The sequence below is a fragment of the Grampus griseus genome, assembly GCF_964374135.1.
Source record: "Grampus griseus genome assembly, chromosome: 11".
In the NCBI taxonomy this organism is placed as follows: Eukaryota; Metazoa; Chordata; class Mammalia; order Artiodactyla; family Delphinidae; genus Grampus; species Grampus griseus.
The window spans coordinates 91,422,001-91,443,086 of record NC_139005.1 but is presented as its reverse complement, the minus strand read 5'-3'; the positions used below and the strand labels follow the sequence as shown (position 1 = coordinate 91,443,086).

Below are 21,086 nucleotides of genomic sequence, written 5' to 3'. Positions count from 1 at the left end.
ATGGCAGTGACAATGGGTGTGAAAGCAAGGCCCAGGCCCAAGCAGGTTCACAGGTCACCACACTTTCTGTGGGGCCTCAAAGGCAGGCCCTCCAAGTACTACCACCATCTGGCAACTTGTCCGGGCCCAGTTCCCCAGCACTCCAAAGAGACAAGCTTGAGGAGCCTGGGTGGAGGACAAGCCCAGCCATTTATGTCACGTATTGGGAAACAGAAGCCCCCAAGGGCATGGTGACTTGCCCGAAACCGCGAGGTTATACAGTCGCAAGTGACAGACAATGGCCACAAAGCGTCCTCTTGTTGCTCCGAAGCCGCACTGAGACAATGAGACAAAGGGGTGCGATGCTGGCTGACATATACCGCAACAGGAGTTTGCAAACTCCAGAACCAGCCCTCCCTCCCGCCCTTCTTCTCCAACTAGTACCTCCCTGTCGCTCCCTCCTCCTTCACCTCCTCTTCCGGACCCTCCTCTGGAGCCCGCCTGCCTCTTCCGGTCCCTCTCCCTGAGGACCCGCCCCTCTCGCCGGTCCCTTCCCTAAGGGCCCGCCCCTCTTCCGGTCTCTCCCTCCAACAGCCCTTCTCTTCCGATTCCTAACTGAGGCTTCGCCCCCGCCTCCCGTCACGTTGCAGAAAGGCTTGCTCTAGGTAGCCTGTGCCCGGAAGTGACGCTTAAGGCCCTCCCCTGAGGAAGTGACAACAGGAGTGCCCTTGACCGGTGGGGAGGGCCGCGCTGTGCATGCCTCTGCTCTCGCTGCAGGGAGGTAGGAGGCCCGTGGGGGTGGCGCGAGGTGGTGTCAAGGCGGCTGAGGCACTCTGCTGGCGCGCTCCTGTGCGGGCCGGCGGCCGAGCGGACAGAGACCTTGGGCTGGGGGAACTTGCTATCCGGGGAGCCGGGGTCCCTGGTGGCGTCCAGTTCCTTCCACACACACGTTCCTCCTTTTTTAGTTCCCCCCTCCTACCCCGTGCCTCTTCGTTCCTCCTTGAATTGTTGCGGTTCCTCTTTCCTGATCCTTTGACAGCCACCCCCTTTGTCCTAAATTTCCCATTAAAACACTTTGAAAAAAAGTAATCGATAGAGTAAGGACTTCTCAGACCGCCGTGGGTTCCAACGTTGATTCTCATTTAATAATTGGGTTATTTTGGACATGTCACGATTTACCTGAGCCTCGGAGTTTCCCGTATACCTCTCTTTTAATGGTGTATTGACTGCCCCTACTCTTCCTGCCTCTTCCCCTCACAGATGGCTCAGCGGCTTCTCCTGAGGAGGTTCCTGGCCTCCGTCATCTGCAGGGAGCCCTCTCAGAGTCGGTGGGCACCCCGTGCGTCCAGGGCCCTGCAGACCCCACAGCGCAGTCCCAGTAACCTGACAGTAACACCCAGCCAAGCCCGGTCAATACACACCACCAGAGTCTGTACAACGACCTTTAACATCCAGGATGGACCAGACTTTCAAGACCGAGTTGTCAACAGTGAGACACCAGTGGTTGTGGATTTCCATGCACAGTGAGTCCTGGGAGTTGGCAGAAGACTGGGGTATCACTCGTTCAGGTATTTGTTTATTGAGAGCCTGCTATGTCTCAGTGCTACATTGGATTCTTCTCATTCCAAAGATTGATGAGACCCAATCCCTTCTCTCAAAGATTAAGTATAGTTTGGCAGGAGACAAACTAGTAAACAATCTTCAGAACTCACTGTGATCGGTGCTGCGAAACACTTATGTTGTGTATCTCACTGCCCGAATGGCCCCGGTCATCTTCAGCTTGGACCAAAGCAGGAAAAATATGACTCCAGCATCATCTGACTTGTGGTGTATCCCAGTTCCTGGCCCGTTAGAGAGTTGATTTTATTTTAACATCTTGCCACCTAACCTGGGAAGGGCTGGCAAAAAGTTATCAGTGCCACCGCAGTGGTGCCCAGGCATGCAGGGGATGGGCAGGAGTTTCTTTCCAGTGCTGTGTGAGTTTGTTTTAGGGATATTTAAATGTCTGTGGCCTTCTGATTGTTGGCCTGGCCTTCTTCATTTCCGGACCTTTGAGGCCTGGCTAGACGCCTGACTCCAAAACTACTGGACAAACCCCTCAGAATGGGGCATCCTGAAAGAAGCCAGAGTTAGAAGTTGGAAGGCCTTTTGCGCAAACCAAACCACTGACAGATTCTTTTGCTTTCTTTCCCATTCTTTCTCTGACTCACTGTGTTGCCTTGGGCGGGCCATGTGGTGTCCTTCTGCCTCCCTCTCTTCACTTTGATAGGAGATAAGGTCTTGCAGACTGGGTTTTTAGGTGTTGTGAGTTCATTAAAATCTCTGAATGCAAAGGGTTTAAAGGCTGAGAATAAAAGAGGAGTCACCAGTCGGGGGTTCATGAAAGGCAGAGCTGTCCTGCCCTCCTGGTCTGATGAGCATACCGGAGAAGGCTTCTAAAATGGATGAAAAGTGGGGTGATGCCTTATCTTCTTCCCCATAAAGGAGGCAGGGGGTGAGTTTGTTCATTCAGTGCCAGGCACTGCCCTTAGTGGCACGTACTTAGAGATGACAGTCTAGGCTTACCATCTAGAGGGGAACACCTGTGTTAGTGCAGTGACGGCAGTTGACAGAGGGCCTGGGGGATCACAGGGTAACCTGGGGCTAAAAGAAGACACTTGGAACACAACCTTGGATGCAGTCCCAGACCTTGCACAAGTCTCGTAACTTGTTTGGGCCTCAGTTTCTTAGGAAGACGTTTTCTTTTCCTTTGCAGGGTTGAGGGTTCTGTGTAGTAAAAGCTGAGAAGGTCCTGGCACAGTGGCTGGCAGTCGTAGATACTCCCTAGCTACTGGTTTCAGTTCCCTTAGTTCCGAGTCCGTGAGGTGTTTGAAGTAACTCTGCAGCTTACAAAGCATGTTTATCCACGTTGTCTTAATTGATTTCTCATCATAGCTTCTAGATCCAGAGTCTCGCTTTCAAATGAGGAAACTGAAGCTTCAGAACAATCAGCTGGTTGGCAGGAGCCTGTCTTTGAACCTAAACCTTTTAACTTCAAATCCCGCTTTCATCTATATGACAGTGTATTTCTTTCAGATATAGTGAAATACGTGAAATGACCTTTCTAAGAGTCTTAGGATGAGGCCCGTGTTTTAGAAATCCAGGACCTGTAAAAATTTCCCAATTGCAGAGTCTCCTGGAGTTACCTGGCATGTCAGCATTACAGGTTAATATCCAAACACTGTAAGCAGAGGTGATGAGGCCAGACAGTCCCTCGGAAAGATGTGGGTCAAGGGAAGGTCCTGGGAAACCGTAGACTGACTGGCGAGCGCTTTTGTGACGGGATGCTTCTCCTTCCCCTTCCGAGGTGGTGTGGTCCCTGCAAGATCCTGGGGCCAAGGTTAGAGAAGGTGGTGGCCAAGCAGCATGGAAAGGTGGTGATGGCCAAGGTGGATATTGACGACCACACAGACCTCGCCATAGAGTATGAGGTATGTTTCGGCAGGGGATGGCCACGGGGCAACTGGTGTGGGGATGCTTGGGGCCACAGGGTAGCTGGGGACGTCTTGGGGGCCGCCAGGAAGCCAGTAAGGGGGTGTCTTGATTCTTTCTAGAGACCTCAGGGGTTCAGAGCACTTCAGATGTGACTCCCTTGGTCCTCTGAGCCTCCTGTCTCTCTTCACCACCTTTAGGCAGTGGGATGTGTGACCCCAAACACCAGGTTTTTCTCGGAATCTTGGGAAGTTGATGCCCTCCCTCATTCATGGATTCATCCATCCATCTGTGAGCCCTACGGCGTGCCAGGGGTACATGATTCTGGCGCAACTAAGATGAGCTCCTTGTCCCCGGCGTTGGGGTGGGGGAGTAAAGGGGATGGGGAATGTGTCACGGTAGAGGGACCCTCTGAGCAGAGCCGTGAAGGATGGGAGAAGAAGGCAGGGCCGAGAGCACAGCAAACACAGACATGAGCTGTTCTGTGCCTGACTGGTTTGTGCGTTCCTTCAGCAGACACGTGTTCAGAGTCCCTTTGAGGCCAGGGCTGTTACTTGGTGGTGAGGATGTGGCAGTGAACAGAGCTGACGGAATCCCTGCCTTTGTGGAGCCTGCATGCTAGTATTTTAGATTGGGCATCCACAAACTTGTTCTCTAAAGGACGAGGTGGTACACGTTTGAGGCTTTGCAGGGCATTGGTCTCTGTTGCAATACTCACCTGTCGTGTAGCACGAGAGCAGCCATAGAAAGTATCTAAACAGATGGGCGTGGCCGCGTGCGGGTAAAACTTCATTTACGAAAACAGGCAGCGGGCAGCAGGTTTGGCTCGTGGGCCACCGTTCGCTGATCCCTGCTTTAGATAATAAGTGCCGTGGAGAAAAAGAAATCAGGAGCGGGGGTGGGAGTGCCGGGCACAGGGCTGGGGAGGGTTTCCTTTTTTAAAGGGTGGGCTCGGGAAGGCCTCGCTGAGAAGCTGACAGCTGAGCGAAGACCTGGAGAGAGTAAGGACCGAACCAGGCCGCTCTTCGGAAGCGCGATCCAGTGGAGCAGACATCCTTTGCAAAGGCCCTGAGGTCAGGGCCGCACGCGTGTGCGCACAGAACATCAGGGCCTGTGTGCCTGGAGCAGGGCTTGCCAGAGGAAGAGGGGCAGGAGATGCGTGGGATGCGGAGCGTCCTCTGGGCCTCGGAGGCCACTTTGTAGTTGGAGAAAGGGGAGCGGTCCCTTGTGGCTGGATGGCCACGGTGAAGGGCCGAGCAAGCGGTGAGAGGACAGCCAGCTGGGAAGGCCGACTGCCGCCCAATTGGAAGGGGCCTGGATGGCATTATTCCGGAGCCAGGGTCGCCCCTGGTGGCCTGTGGGCCACATCTGGCTCACTAGCTTGATTGGTCTGGCCCTCAAAGTGTTTTTGTTTTTTTTTTTTAAATGCTGAATCAGATGCTGTTATTTAAAACTCAGAAGATTTTACAGGAACATCCAGATTTCTGGTTCTCTTGAAACATCTAGATCTGGCCAGAGTGCACTACATCCCTCCCTGGTAATAAGTGACGGAAAGAGGTGGCATCTCTCTTTCTCAGAGTTTGGAAGTCCAGGTTCGGCTCTCTAGACCAGGCGAAGTAGAGATGCCCACCCTCCAGCCAGTCCCTGTGGCAGGAAAGGGATGGGGGTGGGGGTGAGAATAGGCTGGCTGCCGTGGAGCTGGGGCTGGGGTGGTCACTCAAAGGAAAAGCCAGCTTCGCTGACCAGAGGCAAAGGAAAAAGATGCTGGGCAGGCAGAGCCACAGATGACGGCTGCAGATGGTTGGGGGGATATTACCAAAGTAAGACTATCCATGGCACTGGGTGACCGGGGGCCGCTTACAAGGGCTCCAGGGAAGCAATGAATTGTACTTTTTTTGTTTTTGTTTTCAAAAGCTCTCCCACTGATTGCCCAGTCAAGAGGGTACTTGTCTGACCATTTAGGGGCCCCTAGCTTTCACTGCTTACCCCTCCCTCCCCCAGAGACCCACTGGCAGCTGTGGGAGTGAGGGTGTGGTCTTCTGGTGTGAGCTTAGGGCTGGAGCTTCTGGGCACCCCAGGGTGATGGGCAGGCTCCAGGCTCCCTCCCTCCTGAGGTTCAGCTTCAGGCAGTGGAACTTAGGCCAACATCCTGAGCCCCGACCGTGTCTCAGCAACTGTAGTAGCTGTAAGGATACAGAAAAGAATCACCCAGTTCCTCCAGCTGTGGCCACACGGGTGGCGAGAATCCCCAAGACCACCCCACCTGCATTCCAGGGAGCCTGCATTCCAGGTGATGTACGGCCGGGCCCTGAAGCCCTGTGGTTAAGCCTGGGAAGTGTGTGGTGGGGGAGAGGTCCTCTTGTAGGGTCTTCTCCCTCCGTCCACTGTCCGCATAGTACGGCGTCATATAGAAATTCCTCAAGGCTGCTGGGCCCACGTCCCCTGGACCCGGCCTCCTGGTTTTGCCAGGTCCTGGGCTGATGTCATTGCAGGGTTTAGGAAGCTCCAGTGGGGATTCTTCCTGACCCCTCCCCGACCCCTTTCCTTCCTTCCTTCCTTCACACCTGTTGTTTTGAAGAGAGTCTGAGGAAGAAGTTTCAGCTAAGAGGTCCATAGTGCCTCCTGGGACAGCTTCCTCCGAAGCCTGAAGGCCTTTTCCGAATGGTGGGTGGACTTGGAGAGACTGCTTTCAGTTGTTCAGGGAATATAATTCTTCCCAAGCTCTCCTGCCACCCCCAAGCCCAGCACACACCCTCTTCCCCTCCCTCCACACTCTATGCTTCAGTCAACTGTCCACCCTAGAATTTCACCATCTCCCAAAGGAGAGGGAAGGGAAAGTGGCCCGGGGCCTTGGGGTGCCCCCCCCCCGCACCGCTTGGCTTGGCGGAGTGAAGAGCTCTCTGCTCCCCGTCGCCTCAGGTCCTCTGCTGGGTGCCCCCCAGTCGTTCAGACCCTGGGGAGAGAGCGGATCGGGCTGCAGACCTACATGCTTTCTTCTGGGGCTTCTGCTGCTCGCCTCGCACTTGGAGTTTCATCCTTTTATTTCTCATCTTTCAGAGAATGCCCTTTAAAAACATTATAAAAACAACCAAGTAGCAATAATCTTAGCATAGAAACAAACTACTGTCAATATTTGGGGTACCTCGTTTGAATTTTTTATTTGAATTTTTAATGGTCCACATATCCTCATAGACAGTTCATTGAATAGTATTTCAGTATTAGCGAAATAACGCATCGCTGGAATGCACAGTACTTCCGTCATTACCATATTCCCTTATTTTGAAAGTTTTCTAAATCAGCACTTTCAAACATGAGTATGACCTGGGATATTGTTAAAAAGCAGATTATGATACAGTGGGTCCGAGAAGGGTCCAAGATTCTGCATTTCTAACAAGCTTCCAGGTGATGCCACTGCCGGGAGTCCAGGACCCGACATCGAGGAGCAAAAACCCTGAAGCTCTGGGCCGGCCTTCTAGGGGAGGTGCCGTCAGCGAGTGGGTTTGGACAAGTGGATAATGACACGTATCCACCATTACCGTCTCACACAGAAGAGTTTCACCATCCTAAAATCCTCTCTGATTGACCTTTTCCTCCCCTCTCCGCCTGAACTCCTGGCAGCCACTGATCTTCTTACTATCTCCGTAGTTTTGCCTTCTCCAGGATGTTATATAGTTGGATTCGATTCTTTCAGTAATAGTTTTTCCAAGAACCCTCCTGTATCCAAAAGCATTTGGCCTTTCTCTTTTGAAGCATGAGATCCTTTTAATGTTTCCCCACACATCCCTCCCTGCCCTGCTGGGACTCAATGTTTTTATCTCCAATCCCTTGCTCTTGGGCCGAGGTATAACGTAGTTTGATGTCACGACAGCAACGTCACACAGATCTTGTTTCAAATTCCAGCCCTATCGCTTAGTCACTCAGCCTTTGAGCCTCAGTCTTCTCATCTGTAAAATGAGCCCACGTTGAGGCAGGAGTTGATGAGCCAGCACACACAAATGGTCCGGGTTGTCCCTGACACGTAAAAAGCACCAGTATGTGGCTGCCGGGGTGACAGCGACCTTTTCCTTTGTGTTCTGCAATTGGCCGAGGAGGAGGTCACCAGTCTCCTGTGACAACTAGCCCTGTGCCCGTCCGCCTGTCCCTCGGGAGGTCCTTTGCATTTCACAAATGGAGGAAATTGGGGTGAGACGGGAGAAGACCAGGCAGGGACACCAAGCTCAGTGGCAATGTGGGCTGGGGGGCTGCAGGTTGGTGGGAAGACACACACGCACACCCCTACGCCTCCTGAGTTCCCGGGGCCTTCAGCCAAGCATGGAAGCCTCCAGGTGGCTTCACGAGCAGGAGCTCAGCGCATCTTAGCGCATCTTTTCATCTCTTCTCCGGCCTCTTGGTTCCCTCAGTGGCACGAGAATTGAGAGGGGAGCTGAATTCTCGCTCCACCGCGATCCCCTTACACTTACATTGCCTTTCCAGAAGAATGTGCCAGGGACCTGTGCACTTCCATTTAAGGCAGTCTTTACAGGCACCAGCCCTTCCAGATTTGTGAACCAGACTCAGGGTCAGCAAAGCCACATCCTCCTCCTTGGGGGTGAGGGAAGTCCAGTCACAGCCCAGGTATCCCTGAAGTGTCCTAGAAAATCCAGCTTCTCGCAGGCCCATGACTCTGTGTGTGTGTGTGTGTGTGTGTGTGTGTGTGTGTGTGTCTGTCTGTCTGTCTGTCTGTCTGTCTGTCTGTATATCTAGGCTCAAACCTCAAAGAACTCCCTTGATCAGTAATGACTAGATTTTGGTTGTCATGAAAATACAGTTGCAGTGTGTCTGCTGTACACCCAACTACAGCATGGTCTGTGCGTGTGTAAGCACACGTGTGAGTTTACACAAATGCGATTGTAAAGGGAATCATCTAGAATTCTGGAGAAGAACTGAGTCTACTCCAAGCCACCTCAGTGAGCACAGCGTCCTGCTCAGAGGGAGGACGGTAAAAACAATTAGACCACTGCTCAGACACTGAGATACAGTTTTACCTCAGTTAAAGAAGCACAGGACAGCATGGGATCCAGCATGGGCGAAGTGGAGCAGTTCGTGCCTGAGCCTTGGGCCTCAGTTCAGAGCTGCCGGATGTGAGGCCGCTGCCTCCACAGACCAGTAGAGGGCGCAGGAGACTGCATGTGCGGGCCCGGGGCGCCTCCAGGGACTGCATCCTGGAAGGACCCCTTCTGGGCCTGCAGACGGGGCAGCCATGTGCTCAGACTTGCACTTCGTGCTATCACACGTGCCAGGGGCGCGAAGGACGGAGCCAGTGGTGGCGCCATGAGCAGGGGCACGTGTGGTGGTCAGCCCACCACCAGGTGGGTCTGCCTGCACATTGCCTCTGGGAAGCGTGTCAGCTGCCACCAACAGCAGCCCCAGGACAGCCTTGAGGGCACCTGAAGGCACTAACAGGGACAGGGACTCTTGTCATCTTACCTGTTGTGTTTGTCCCCAAAGCCCGTTAGAAGAGAGGCGCACAGCCTGCCACATACTGAGACTGGGCCAGTCAGGCCCGCGCTTCTGTTTTGTAACTGACATATGCACAGTCAGAACGTTCCAAATCTTAGGCCTGGCTTCCCAGGGTGACTCATGGGCAGGACAGCACTCAGGACACTGAAGAACTGGTACGTTTGTAGAAATCGCTACAAATGTAACTGTAAATGTAACTACTTTGTAGTTACAAAGTAACTACAAGTTACTTTGTAGTTAACTTGTGTGTTAGAAAAGTTTGTGTTTATTTTGTTCTGTTTATATAGTTTTTTCAAATGCCATCAATGCCAGGTGGGGAGCCCAGGCAGCAGAATGCGCGATGCCAGAGCAGGTCTTGGGCCTCATTTACATACCACGTGATCTGTACAGGTCCCCTGGGGGAGCTTGAGAAAATGCTTCACAGGCCAAGAATGTCCAACCCCCCTAATAAATAAATTTAGGTTCACAAGGCTGAGCCCCTCCTCCCACACTGCCCAGTGTGAGTCATTGAATTTCTGGAGCCTGTTAACCATCGTGGCGTGGAGCTGAAAGAGGTTGCGCGGGACCCTGGGTTTTCCTTTTGTGACGTGCCCTCTGTGGCCTTCATTTGTTGAGTGCCCACTGTGTGCCGGGCACCGTACCGAGTGCAGGGCGCTGTGCTGAGACTTTGCAGAGATTAGCCGGCTCAGCCCCTATGCCCGCTAATATAAGCCCCAGTAGTATCTCCATTTGCTGATGAGAACACGGACACTTCGAGTGATGAAATGGCTCGCCCAGAACGGCCTGAGATTGGCTCAGCCGGCCCCAGAGCGTGAGTTCCTGACTACGCAGCTTTATATCCAAATCTTTAATCCCTGTCCTAGACCTGCACCATAGAAACTCATCCCCATTTCACAGAAGAGGGCGCCGAGGCTCTGAAGTTGGCGTGACCCGGCCAAGGCGCCCAGCTGATGAGTGGCAAGGCCAGGATTCCAATTCTCCTGGTCCCCGTGTGCCAGGCCGCCCCTCGGGGCGGTTCTCTTAGCCCCTCAGCTCCTCCCTGCCCACAGCTCTGGCCTGCAGCTGCACGGGTTATTTTAATCTCTCCTGTCATTCCAGCCAAACCACTGGGACAGTGAGTCAGGCACACAGTTGGGGGAGGAAGGGTACTGCTGGGAGCCCACAGTGGAAAAGTTTCTCCAGGAGCGGACCTGCAGGCCCTGCCGTACCCTGCGCAAAGGGAAGGGGGCCCACCCGTGGCTTTGGGCAGCCACTGCCCTGCATGAACCACCAGCCCTCTCCCCACAGCTTGGGAATAACGGTCAAGAGGAGCTCACCTCTGAGTGACTCGGCCTCCTTTGTCCCCTCCACCTAGGTGTCAGCTGTGCCCACCGTGCTGGCCATCAAGAATGGAGACGTGGTGGACAAGTTTGTGGGCATCAAGGATGAGGACCAGCTGGAGGCGTTCCTGAAGAAGCTGATTGGCTGACAAGCAGGGAAGCGTCCTGACTGCCCCTGCCCGCCTGGGCCCCGTGTTCCCGGGGGACCCCGATAGCACTCACAGCCCTTCTGTGCTGGCCCTTCCTGCCTCCTCCCTCTGTCTGGCCCCCGTGGGCCCGTGCTTTGGAGACCAGGCCTCCAAACACAGGAGCCTCAAGTGCTCCCAACCCGGCTGACCGCCAGGGTGGCTGCCCAAGGAGCAGTGCCGCCGCCGAGCTGGGACAGACGTCTCCCCACCCATTCTCTGTCTGCTCCCTCTAGGGCTGGTCGCCACGCTTCCAGGTTGCAGGGACAGAGTCCCGGGGCCAGCCTGCAGTAACGGCTTGGTCTCCCTGCTCCCTTCTGATCTGAACCCCGGTGCCTGGCTCATCTGCCTCCTGCATTTTTCTTTCCTGCTGCTGTTTTGTAAAAAGAAGAAGAAGGAAAAAAGAAACCCAAGCAAGTGAGAGTAATATACATAATTCCCTCATTTTTTTGTAGGTCTGTAATAAAGAACTTTATGTGGTCCCGTCTACCTCCCGCTGTGAAGAACAGACCCTGGGCCCTGCACTAGCTTACCATGTCCACCCCCCACCCCCACCCCCCAAAGAGCCACCTCCCTCTTTCCTCCCAGGCGCCGGGGCAGCGGACGTGTGTTGGGCTGGGGGCATCCTGCAAACCCTTGCCTCTGAAAGGCTCGAGACACTACCCTCCTTTACCATCATCTGGCCCTTCAGTTCTCCGAGCAGGAGACTTCACGGAAAGAACTGGACCAATAAAACTAGGGTTTGCACTGTCGACGGCTTCCATTCTGTCTGGGCCCTGGGAGCACCGTGGCCCCTTCCCAGGCTCTGCCCCTGTTTTCTCCTCTGACTCCCACAACCCTCTTGCCCTCGACCAGCCCCTCCTGTGACTAATACCGGTTTCAGTGGTGGCCACTGTTCTGAAGATGCCTTTACATACAAGTAAGGCAGAGGGGTGTCTGTTGTCCCCATTATGCAGATGAGGACACAGGGGCTGTCAGGGTACAGAGCCCAGGTTTCTACCCAGAGCTGGTTGCCTCTGCAGCCTGAGCTCTTATAACTGATCCTCAGGGGGGCCTCTTCTGCTGACAGGCCCACACTCCTGCAGAAGCCTGGCCTGCCCCTCTCCCCACCCCAGCCCATTGGGAGGTGGGCTGTCCTTCCTGTGTGTGTGCGCACAGGAACTCCGAGGCCTCAGGGCCAGGCTCTCTGCCCCTTCTTGTTCCCAGCCCCGCCTTGGCCCGTGAAGGAGGGTGTCAGGCACACCAGGCTTACCAGCTGGGAAAGCCCACCCCTCTTCCTCATGTGGCCAAGCTGCCCTTTGGCTCACTTGCCCAGCTCAGATGCCCGCTCACTGGGTGCCAGGCGGCAGGGGTATCCCGGCACCCTTCCCTTTGGCCCTGGGGTGCTGTGTGCACTCTTCTCAGTGTCCTTGGTGTCCCTATTGGAACTGCCTGTGTTACCGCAGGGTCTTTGAGGGGGCGGCCCCAGGACTGCCTTGGGAAGGCTGCTGTGACTGGCGCCAGAGGGCGGAGTTGGCTCAGAAGCAGGGCCTGTGGCCTCTGGAAGGCCGCAGGCCTGGGCTCTGTCACAGGCATGTGGAAGGGGAGTAAACCAGCAGCTGGCATTCGTGGAGAAAGGCCAAGAGCCGTGTGTAAGATAAATAAGAACAGCCAGTACGTAGAGGGTACTTCCTGGGTGCCAGGCTCTGTTCTAAGCACCACCCCCCCCCCGGCAGCCCCACAAGGCAAGCACTGATCATCGCTCCCGTTCACGCACGACACCCACTCAGGGAGGGTGGGGACGTTGTCCAAGACAGGAAGTCCACAGGCACCTGGGCTGGCCCTGCGCCTGCACCTCCCCCGCCGCCCTACGGAAGGTAGCGTGTGATCCTAATCTCACCGCGGGCTGACAAGGCAGGCAGCTTCAGCTCATGTTATAGAAAAGGCACTGATGCAGAGTTGGGTAACTCAGAGACGCCCAGCGGGTAAGGGTTGGGACGAGAATTCAGAGCCGGGCCGCCTGACTCCCGAGCCCGGCCGTTCCCACTGTCCTCTGCCGCTCCTTCACAGCTGCCCACTGCCAAGCGCTTTGCATACACGCTGCCTCCTTTAGTTCCTCTCTTCTCTTGCGAGGCAAGAATTATTTCCACGTTACAAGTGAAGGCACCGGTTCCAGGAACTTGACTTGCCCAAGGTCACGTCTGAAACGTGCCAATGCCAGATTTGAACCCGGGTGGGGGTCTGGCCCCTGTACCCGCCCCGGGCAGGTGTGGAGAAGGGCTGGCAAAGGCCTCTGAGCTGCCTGGAGCGCCCTCTCCTTAAAAGGTGTGCTGCGGGGCGAGGTGCGATGGTGCCGCCTCAGCTGGCTTCTCCGCCTGTGAGGCTGGACGCGGCATGAGTCACTGGCTGTGAGTGCAGGATCCTCAGGGTGATCCCGGCTGACTAATTCCACGGCGCTGATCTCACCAGGACACCGCTGCCTCTGCATCGTCGGCCCCACCGTTGCCCTCTGGGTGCCTCGGGCTCCTGGGCCTGTGGAAGAGGGGTTGGCAGTGCAGCTGTGGGGCCTGGCAGCTCTGCTGGGGTCAAGGGGACACCCCCCTCCCCTCTGAAGCACAGATATGTGCAAAGCCCAGGAAAGGGGGCACAGCCACGGGCTCCCCCTCAGCCCCGAGACGTCCTGGGGTGTGGCTTCTGTATGCTTATTCTCGTAATACCAAGTCTATCCAGTTGATCCGGAGGCGGGGGGGGGGGTGGGGAGCAGAGGTGGAAGCTTCAGTTTGTAGAGTTTATGTTCTCTCCTGTGACCCCTACAGCTCCCCTGCCAGGCAGTTCTCCCCATTACACAGATGAGGAAACAGCGCTGAGTGACATCAGCGGAATGGCCGAGACCCTGTTCCGGATGGGAATGCTCACTACCAAAGAGCCTTAGCAGGTCTTAGAAACATTTGGATGGAAGAACGGTGGTCACTACTGTGGGTTCCCTCTACGCCGATGAACATGGGAGGGAAACTGACCACAGCCCCAAGAAGCTCACGCTCTAAGACAACAGAGCAAAGGGCAGCAGGTCACCCTAAACGAATGTCAGAGTGCGAGGGGGCCTGGGGTAACTTCTAGGCTCTCAGAAGGGCACGGGGAGGCGGAGGCTTGCCCAGGTTGCAGAATGTTTGTGACGAGGACCTGAAGCCGACTGCCCTGACTTCAGCCAACCCTGAAATGAAGATGAGTCGCGGCCTTTTCTTCCCTGGGCTCCAGGAGCGGGAGCGAGGAGGGCAGCCGTGTCTCTGAGAAGGGCAGTCTCCGGGGTCAGGACCTGAGGTCAAGGGCATGTTATTGGGGCCGTGCCAGTGCCCTTCCCAGCACGCCCTGCCTGGGGCTCGGGGCTCGGGGCCAGCTCAGCCCCTACCCCAGCTGTCTGGCGAAGGCTTCTCCGGAAAGTGAAGGTAGTTTGGCCAGGCTGCCGGAAACCCCTAATGTTCAGCCCCTGGGCTGAGAGGTCCAGAGAACAATGTTGGCAGAGGGCAGGATGCTGAGGACAAGCCGGGCTTCCAGGCATGCTGCCGCAGTTCCTCTCCGCTGCCTGGAACACCGGCTGCAGGTGTGACCCTGAACCCCAGTCCCCAGGCTGGCTTCCATGTCTCTGCCGGAAATCTGGGAGCCTCCCCTCTTCAGCCACCTCCTGACAGCCTTTTGGAAGCTGGGGGCCACCATCAGTCAGTCCACAGTGGTGTAAGTAGGGCCGGAAGAATCATATCTGGGTTCAGACCCTGAACTTGCCACCCATCAGTGGCGGGCATCACCATTCTGAGGCTCAGTTGTCACATCAGCAAAATGGGGATGATGGTGGCTGGCGCTCGCTGAGTGTGTGTCACCTGTGCCATCTCACCGCGCCCTCACAGCCACCCAAGGAGGTAGGGGCTATCATTATCACCATTTTACAGATGAGGAAACTGAGGCCAAGAGGGCTTAAGTAACTCGGCATGAACAGGTGTCAGAGCTCAGACCTGAACTCAGATGTGTTTGATTCCAAAGTCTCTGTGTTCTTACCCATTAGCTGTACCATCTTGTCTTTGGGGCAAAGTTTTCCACCATTTTGAGCCCCGATTGCACCATCTGCAAAGTGGGGCTAATAACAGTCACCACGGAATGAGGTCATCCTGAGGATTAGACCTGCTGCTATACCCAGCAGGCTCTTGAGAAATGTCCTTTGCTTTGCTTTTCCCCTCCCCCCAGCTTCCCCCAACTCTAAGCTACATCTTAAACAGCAAACACCAGATTTCCCGAGATAAGAACCCCAGCACCTCACAATGGGAGGGGCCGGTCGCGGTGCCAGGCTGTGGGTCTTGTATTTATTTGGCTCTGTGTCCTGGCTCTGACCCCCACCTCCACCCCCTCCTGCTCTAGAGCTCGGCTCAGTGGTGCCTGTGGCTCCGGCAGCCTGGGGAGCTAGGTGGTGACCTCACCCTTGGAGAATGGCCACTGGAATTCACCCTGAGTCTGGTCCCCTGTTCTCCATGCCTCCCGGCCACGTCTGACTGGCCTCTCGCTCAGCCTCTGAGCCAGCTGTCCACACACAGCCACGGATGGGAGCACCTTTTGTGAGCAAGGCTGCCACTGTTACACAGTTGCTGATTTCTGACTGAGCTGGTTCCCCACCTTTAGCCGGCATCCCGGCTGCCCACAGGCAAGTAGCTGTCCGTCTGTGGTCCGCTGCGTGTCTCAGCATCCGGCAAGCAGGCAATCCGGCATCGGTTCCTTTGTGTCCCACCCTGCCAGCTGTGCCACCCACATCTAAGCCCCCAGCGCCCACCTGAGGTAGCAACTCTTGTTACCATTTCACATATGAGGAAACTGAGGCCCAGAGAGGTGGTGTGATGTGCCCAGGACACACCCTGGGAAAGGAGGGTGCGGTGGCCCGACCCAACCCCTCTACCTCTCCCTTTGCCACTGTGCTACCCCCAGGGGGGGTCATAGGACCCCTGTTCTCATGCCAAGAGTGGGGACTTTGGGCGTCTCTTTCATCTACCTCCCCCACCCAGTCCCCGGGCAGGAGGCGGAAGATTGCTTTGCTTAGGATCTACTGCTAAGGCTGGAATACTCTCTCCAGTCCCAGCATGGCAGCTCCACCCCCTAACCTCAGCCAGCCAGTGTGTGTGGATGCCTCTCTGGGCTGCCTGGTGCTAGGAGTTAGAAGTCAAAGCAGAGGAGGACACAGCCCCCGCCCTCAAGAAGCTTACAGCAAGCACATGGATACAATGTAAAGTATAAACGCCATAGAAACAAGTAACATATACCGTCTCCAAGATAAAGCACAGAATGATTGGAAGCCCTGAAAAGGAGCAAATCTGCAGGGCTGTCAGGTAAAGCATTGAGAGGAAGTGAGGTTCAAGAAAGGTTTTGTTGGGACTTCCCTGGTGGTCCAGTGGGTCAGACTCTGTGTTTCCAATGCAGGGGGCCTGGGTTCGATCCCTGGTCAGGGAACTAGAGCCCGCATGCATGCCACAACTAAGATTCCACATGCAACAACTAAGAGTCTGCATGCCACAACTAAAGGTCCCACATGCCACAACTACAGATCCCGCATGCTGCAATGAAGATCCCACATGCAGCAACTAAGACCTGGAGCAGCCTAAGTAAATGAATAAATAAATAAATGGTTTTGTTTAGGAGAATTGAATAGGAGTTAGCCCGAGAGGCAAGCAGTAGGAAGAGCATTCCAGGCAGAGGGAACAGCATGTGCAAAGGCACAGAGGTGGGAAAGTACATGATCTATCTGTCCAAGGAGGAAAGCTGGGGATGGAAGGGGCTGAGTGGGGCCCCACCAAGGGGGATGGAGCCAGGCTTTGAATGGGGTCTTGGAGTCACATAGACCTGGTTCCAATCCTAGCCCTCCCCCTCACTAGCCAAGCCTCAGTTTTCTTCATCTCTGAAATGGGAGGATAGTACATAACCTCCTCATGGTTGAGAGATTGACATGCGATAATAAATGTAATGTTAGAACATAGAGCTGTTATGTGGTAAGTATCATGTTAAACTTTTCTAGGCATGTGCATTAGTGTGCTAGGGCTGCCTAACAAAGTACCACAGACTGGGTAGATTAAACAACATAAACTTATTTCTCACAGTTCTGGAGGTGAGAAGTCCAAGATCAAGGTGTCAGCAGGGTTGTTTCCTGGGGCCTCTCTCCTTGGCTTGCAGACGGCTGCCTTCTCACTCTGTCCTCCCAAGGTCTTTCTTCTGTGTGTGCATCCCTCATGTCTGTTTGTGTATCCCAATTTTCTTTTCTTATAAGGCTACCAGTCATATTGGATCAGATCATTTTAACGTAATTACCTCTATAAAGGCTGCATCTCCAACTACAGTCACATTCTTTTTTTTTTCCTGTGCTAGAGAAAGTCACATCCTAAGGTCCTGGGAGTTAGGGCCTCAACAGATGAATTTGGGGAGACACAACTCAGCCCATAACAGCCTGTTTTACGTAGTTTAACAGTAGTGACTAACAACGAGGGGTTCTAGACACTGTTGCAAACACTCTGTGTATTAACTCCTTCAGTGCTCGCATAATCCTAGGAGGTAGGTCCTATTATGAGCTCTAGTTTATGGACGAGGAAACTGAAGCACAGAGGGCTTCAGTTACAGCCTCAGGTCACACAGCTGGGAAGGGGCAGAACCAGGATGTAAACCAGACAATCTGACTCCCGTGTCCCTTGCTCTCCTCCTGTACAGCCTTCCCACCACCCCACAGCTGCGGCTCTCTGCATTCCCATGACCACCCTTTAGTGTATCCCCAGCCAGGGGACGTCACTCAGCGAGGGTCACACCCTTAACCTTTCCCCCATGGTCCAATATTTAGGGAGTTTTCAGTTAATTTTTTTATCCATTATAAATAAGGCCAGAATGAACATGTTTGGACACAGAGCTCATTTCTTCCTTTAAATTTTATAGATGTGGGACTCCCAGGTCAAAGGGAGCATTTTATGGTGGCTGGGAGCTCGGAAGGAGTGTCCCCAGGCCTGTAACCTGAGCTGGAGCCCTCCACCGGCACCTCCCACCTGCTGGTTTACTTTGGGGGAGGGGAGGCCGAGCAGCAAGAATGTCATCAGACCTGACCCACCTCCAGCCACCTTTTAGTCTCTGCCACCTTTGTCTTAGAAAGTTCCAAGCCCTGGAACTTCCCTGGTGGCGCATTGGTTAGGAATCCGCCTGCCATTGTAGGGGACACGGGTTCAATCCCTGGTTTGGGAAGATGCCTCAGGCCATGGAGCAACTAAGCCTATGCCCACAACTACTGAGCCTGCTCTCTAGAGCCCGCGAGCCACAACTACTGAGCCTGCGAGCCACAACTACTGAAGCCCGTGCACCTAGAGCCTGTGCTCCACAACAAGAGAAGCCACTGCAGTGAGAAGCCCTCGAACCACAACAGAGTAGCCCCTGCTCGCCGCAACTAGAGAAAGCCCACGTGCAGCAACAAACACAGCCAAAAATAATAAATAAATAAGTTTATTAAAAAGAAAAATTTCCATGTCCCAAATTCTGACATTTCTGAGATGCCCCAAGTCCAGAGCAAACTTTTTCTTTTTTTGGTCATGCTGTGCAGTGTGTGGGATCTTAGTTCCTTGGCCAGGGATCGAACCCGTGCCCCCTGCAATGGGAGTGTGGAGTCTTAACCATTGGACTGCCAGGGAAGTCCCCAAAGCAACCATTTTTATAAGGATCTGGTGATGGTCATGGGTCTGGGGTAGGACCTAGGAATGTGCATTTTTAAAGCCCTAGTGATTTAGATGCAGAGGATTGTGGACTAGGCTTTGAGAAAACGCAGCTGCAAAGATCACAGCCCTAAGTCCCTCCTGGTTCAGCTCTTTGGGCTGCCTTCCCTGCCCACACCCTTCCCATGGGGCCAGGCACAGAAGAGGACTCTCCCAAGATGAATGAATGAAGCAACGGATGAAGCGTGTCACCTACTAGGGAGCTGCTCCATGCCAGGCCCTGTGGCTGGTCTGGCCCTCATCGTCATCCCACCACCCAGACTCTATTACAAAGGACCCTCTCTCCTCACCTAGGAGGCCTGGCTGGGCTCCAGCACCTCTGCCACTTCCCATGTGACTTTGGGCACCTCTGTGTCCTTGGGCCACCGAGTACTCCCTCCCCATGAAACAGATGTATTTGTTCCTCTCATGTTATTTCCTGGATTAATCGTTCCCATCTCACAGGGACCCTGTGATGTTGAAATAAGGGAAGGAATCTACTGAGGCTGGACCAGGAGAGGGAGAGGGAGCCAGAGAGGATGGGGGCCTTGCCTGGGGTCAACCAGCAAGAGGAGAGAATCCAGAGCTGGCTCTGGGTTCCCACTGCCAGCTTTTTTTTAATTAATTTATTTATTTATTTATTTTTGGCTGCGTTGGGTCTTCGTTGCGGTGCGCGGATTTCTCATTGCGGTGGCTTCTCTTGTTGGGAGCACGGGCTCTAGGCACACAGGCTTCAGTAGCTGTGGCACGTGGGCTCAGTAGTTGTGGCTCACGGGCTCAGTAGTTGTGGCTCGCGGGCTCTAGAGCGCAGGCTCCGTAGTTGTGGCACACGGGCTGAGTTGCTCCACAGCATGTGGGATCTTCCCGGACCAGGGCTCGAAGCCGTGTCCCCTGCATTGGCAGGTGGACCCTCAACCACTGTGCCACCAGGGAAGCCCCCCACTGCCAGTTTTGAGGTTGTTCTTGACTGAGGTTGGCAGGGAGGTTGATGGGGAGAGTATTTCTACAGGAAGGGAGCGGGAAAGAGTCCCCCTGGGGGTGCCTTCTCCCTGCCAAGTCCCCCCCAAAAGGCCTTGCCTTCCATGTCCGCATTTGCTGGCCCTGCTGAGTACCACGTGGCCCGGGGGGTAGGGGGGCTTCACGGTGGCTACAGGCAGGGGACCAGCTGCCCAGAGGGCCTGGTGTTCACTCAGCCTTTGGCCCTGACCACCCAGCCATAGCCAGGCCAACGTCAGGGATGCGCGTCTCAGGCCACAAGAGTGGGCGTCTCCTCCTCAGCAAGGGGAAGGAGGGCAGGCTGTGTTGAGCCAGCCCTGGCCCTCTGTGTCCCGGCGCTGGCCCCGGGGCCTCTGGGGAACCAGCGGAGAAGCAGCTGCCCTGGACAGTGGCCCAGGAGGATGAGGCCAGCGGGGCGGGAGCTGGGTCTGCTCGGGCTGGGGCAGCCTGGGAAGATGAGTCTCTTTGCACATGTGAGGCCCTGGCCGTGCCACCACTTGCTCAAGAGGGCTTGACCTCTTCTGGCTCCTCTCTGGGGGCTGCATTTCCCAGCACTCTGCTGGCCCCAAGTCTAACTTCAGGGCGGGAAGGCCCTCAGAGACCAGCTCCCTTCCCCTGCTTAATAGAGGAAACCGGGCCCAGCGAGGGGAGGGGAGGAAGATGGCGTGGGAGCCAGAGGCCAGCTGGGGAGGGGCCAGGTCAGGAGGTTGCCCTTCAGAGACCCTTCTCCAGCTGGCCAGCCACCAGACTGATGCCACAGGTCCACACGTCCCTCTCCCCCGCCAGCCTGAGAGCCCTGAGGAACCTCCTTCTCCAGTCACGGGAGTGGCCATGAGGCTGTCAAAGTGAGCTGAACTCCTAGCCCCAAGTCTGCGCCCTTCTCTTCCCCCCCACCCCAGTTGTGCTGTGAGTTTGAATTTTGGAGAGAGTAAGAAAGAGTAAGAGGGAGACTGATTTTTTTAGCGGCCCAGGCCCTCTGGGCTGGAAGGCGTTGTCTCCTCTTCAGGAAACTCACTAAAAATCTTGGAGACAATGACACAGGCCCAGAGGAGGGCGGAGGTGGGGTTCCTCACAGACTAGGGTTTGGAACTTGATCTGGAATGACCAGCCATCCTGGTTTGCCTGAGACTTAAGGGGGTCCCCGGGACACAGGACTTTGAGTGCTAAAAGGGGACGAGTCTTGACTCTGCCTCTCACTGTGTAATTTCACCTCCGCATGCCTCAGAGGTTCACCTGGACACAAGGGGATCAAGAGCCATCCTACATCCCTCCCGGGGTGCCCTGACGCTCCCTGGGGAGGCTGTGGAGGGAAAGTCAGAAGATGCTACATCCCAGCAGATGCGTGGTCTACTTTTTCAATGTGAGTGGTGGCCATTCCGGTGAGGGACCACCTCCACCCCTCCCCCCACCACCTGAAATTCACTCATTCACCCCCCGAGAACAAAACATCGGCACCTGTGCCAGGCGCAGGATATGCACGGTGGAGAGAGAAGAGCCCAGCTCTCGTGGAACTCGGAGCATGAGCGTGGGTGAACATAGTCAGATGAATTTGTTCAACACACTGTCTTGAGCGTGGTACGGACATTAACTCATTGGACCCTCACAATAACATAGTGAGGTGAGCATTAATTTTTTAATTCATTAATTAATCCTCATTTTGCAGATGAAGAAGTTGAAGCTCAGAAAGATTAAGTAATCAGTAGAAAAGTCGGGGGAGGACATTAAGAGGTACCTTTTTGAAGGATAAGCATATGTCTGAGTGTGTGCGAAGGAAGGGTTTTCTTGGAGGGAAGCACGGAACAGCAATGATGCCTCCAGGGAAATGCATTGACATAAGACAGATTAACAGGAGAAAAACGAACAAAAGCTTAGTAACATGTATACCTTCTGTATACATGGGAGATTCCCAGGAA

General features: G+C 54.8%; 1 protein-coding gene across 1 annotated transcript; it reads left to right on the top strand.

Moving 5' to 3' along the window:
- The first annotated feature begins 662 nt into the window (after positions 1-662).
- Positions 663-11,205, top strand: TXN2 (thioredoxin 2). The gene is made up of 4 exons (XM_082666585.1): positions 663-760; positions 1,240-1,502; positions 3,326-3,449; positions 10,304-11,205. Exons 2-4 carry the CDS (start codon positions 1,240-1,242, stop codon positions 10,415-10,417), a joined length of 501 nt encoding a protein of 166 aa, XP_082522711.1. The 5' UTR covers positions 663-760; the 3' UTR covers positions 10,418-11,205.
- The last annotated feature ends 9,881 nt before the right edge of the window (positions 11,206-21,086 follow it).

Coding starts and splice junctions, on each gene's coding strand:
- TXN2 (XM_082666585.1), top strand. CDS start 1,240: ATGGCTCAGCGGCTTCTCCTGAGGAGGTTCCTGGCCTCCGTCATCTGC. Junction 1,503..3,325: donor GTTGTGGATTTCCATGCACA/GTGAGTCCTGGG, acceptor TCCCCTTCCGAG/GTGGTGTGGTCCCTGCAAGA. Junction 3,450..10,303: donor ACCTCGCCATAGAGTATGAG/GTATGTTTCGGC, acceptor CCCTCCACCTAG/GTGTCAGCTGTGCCCACCGT.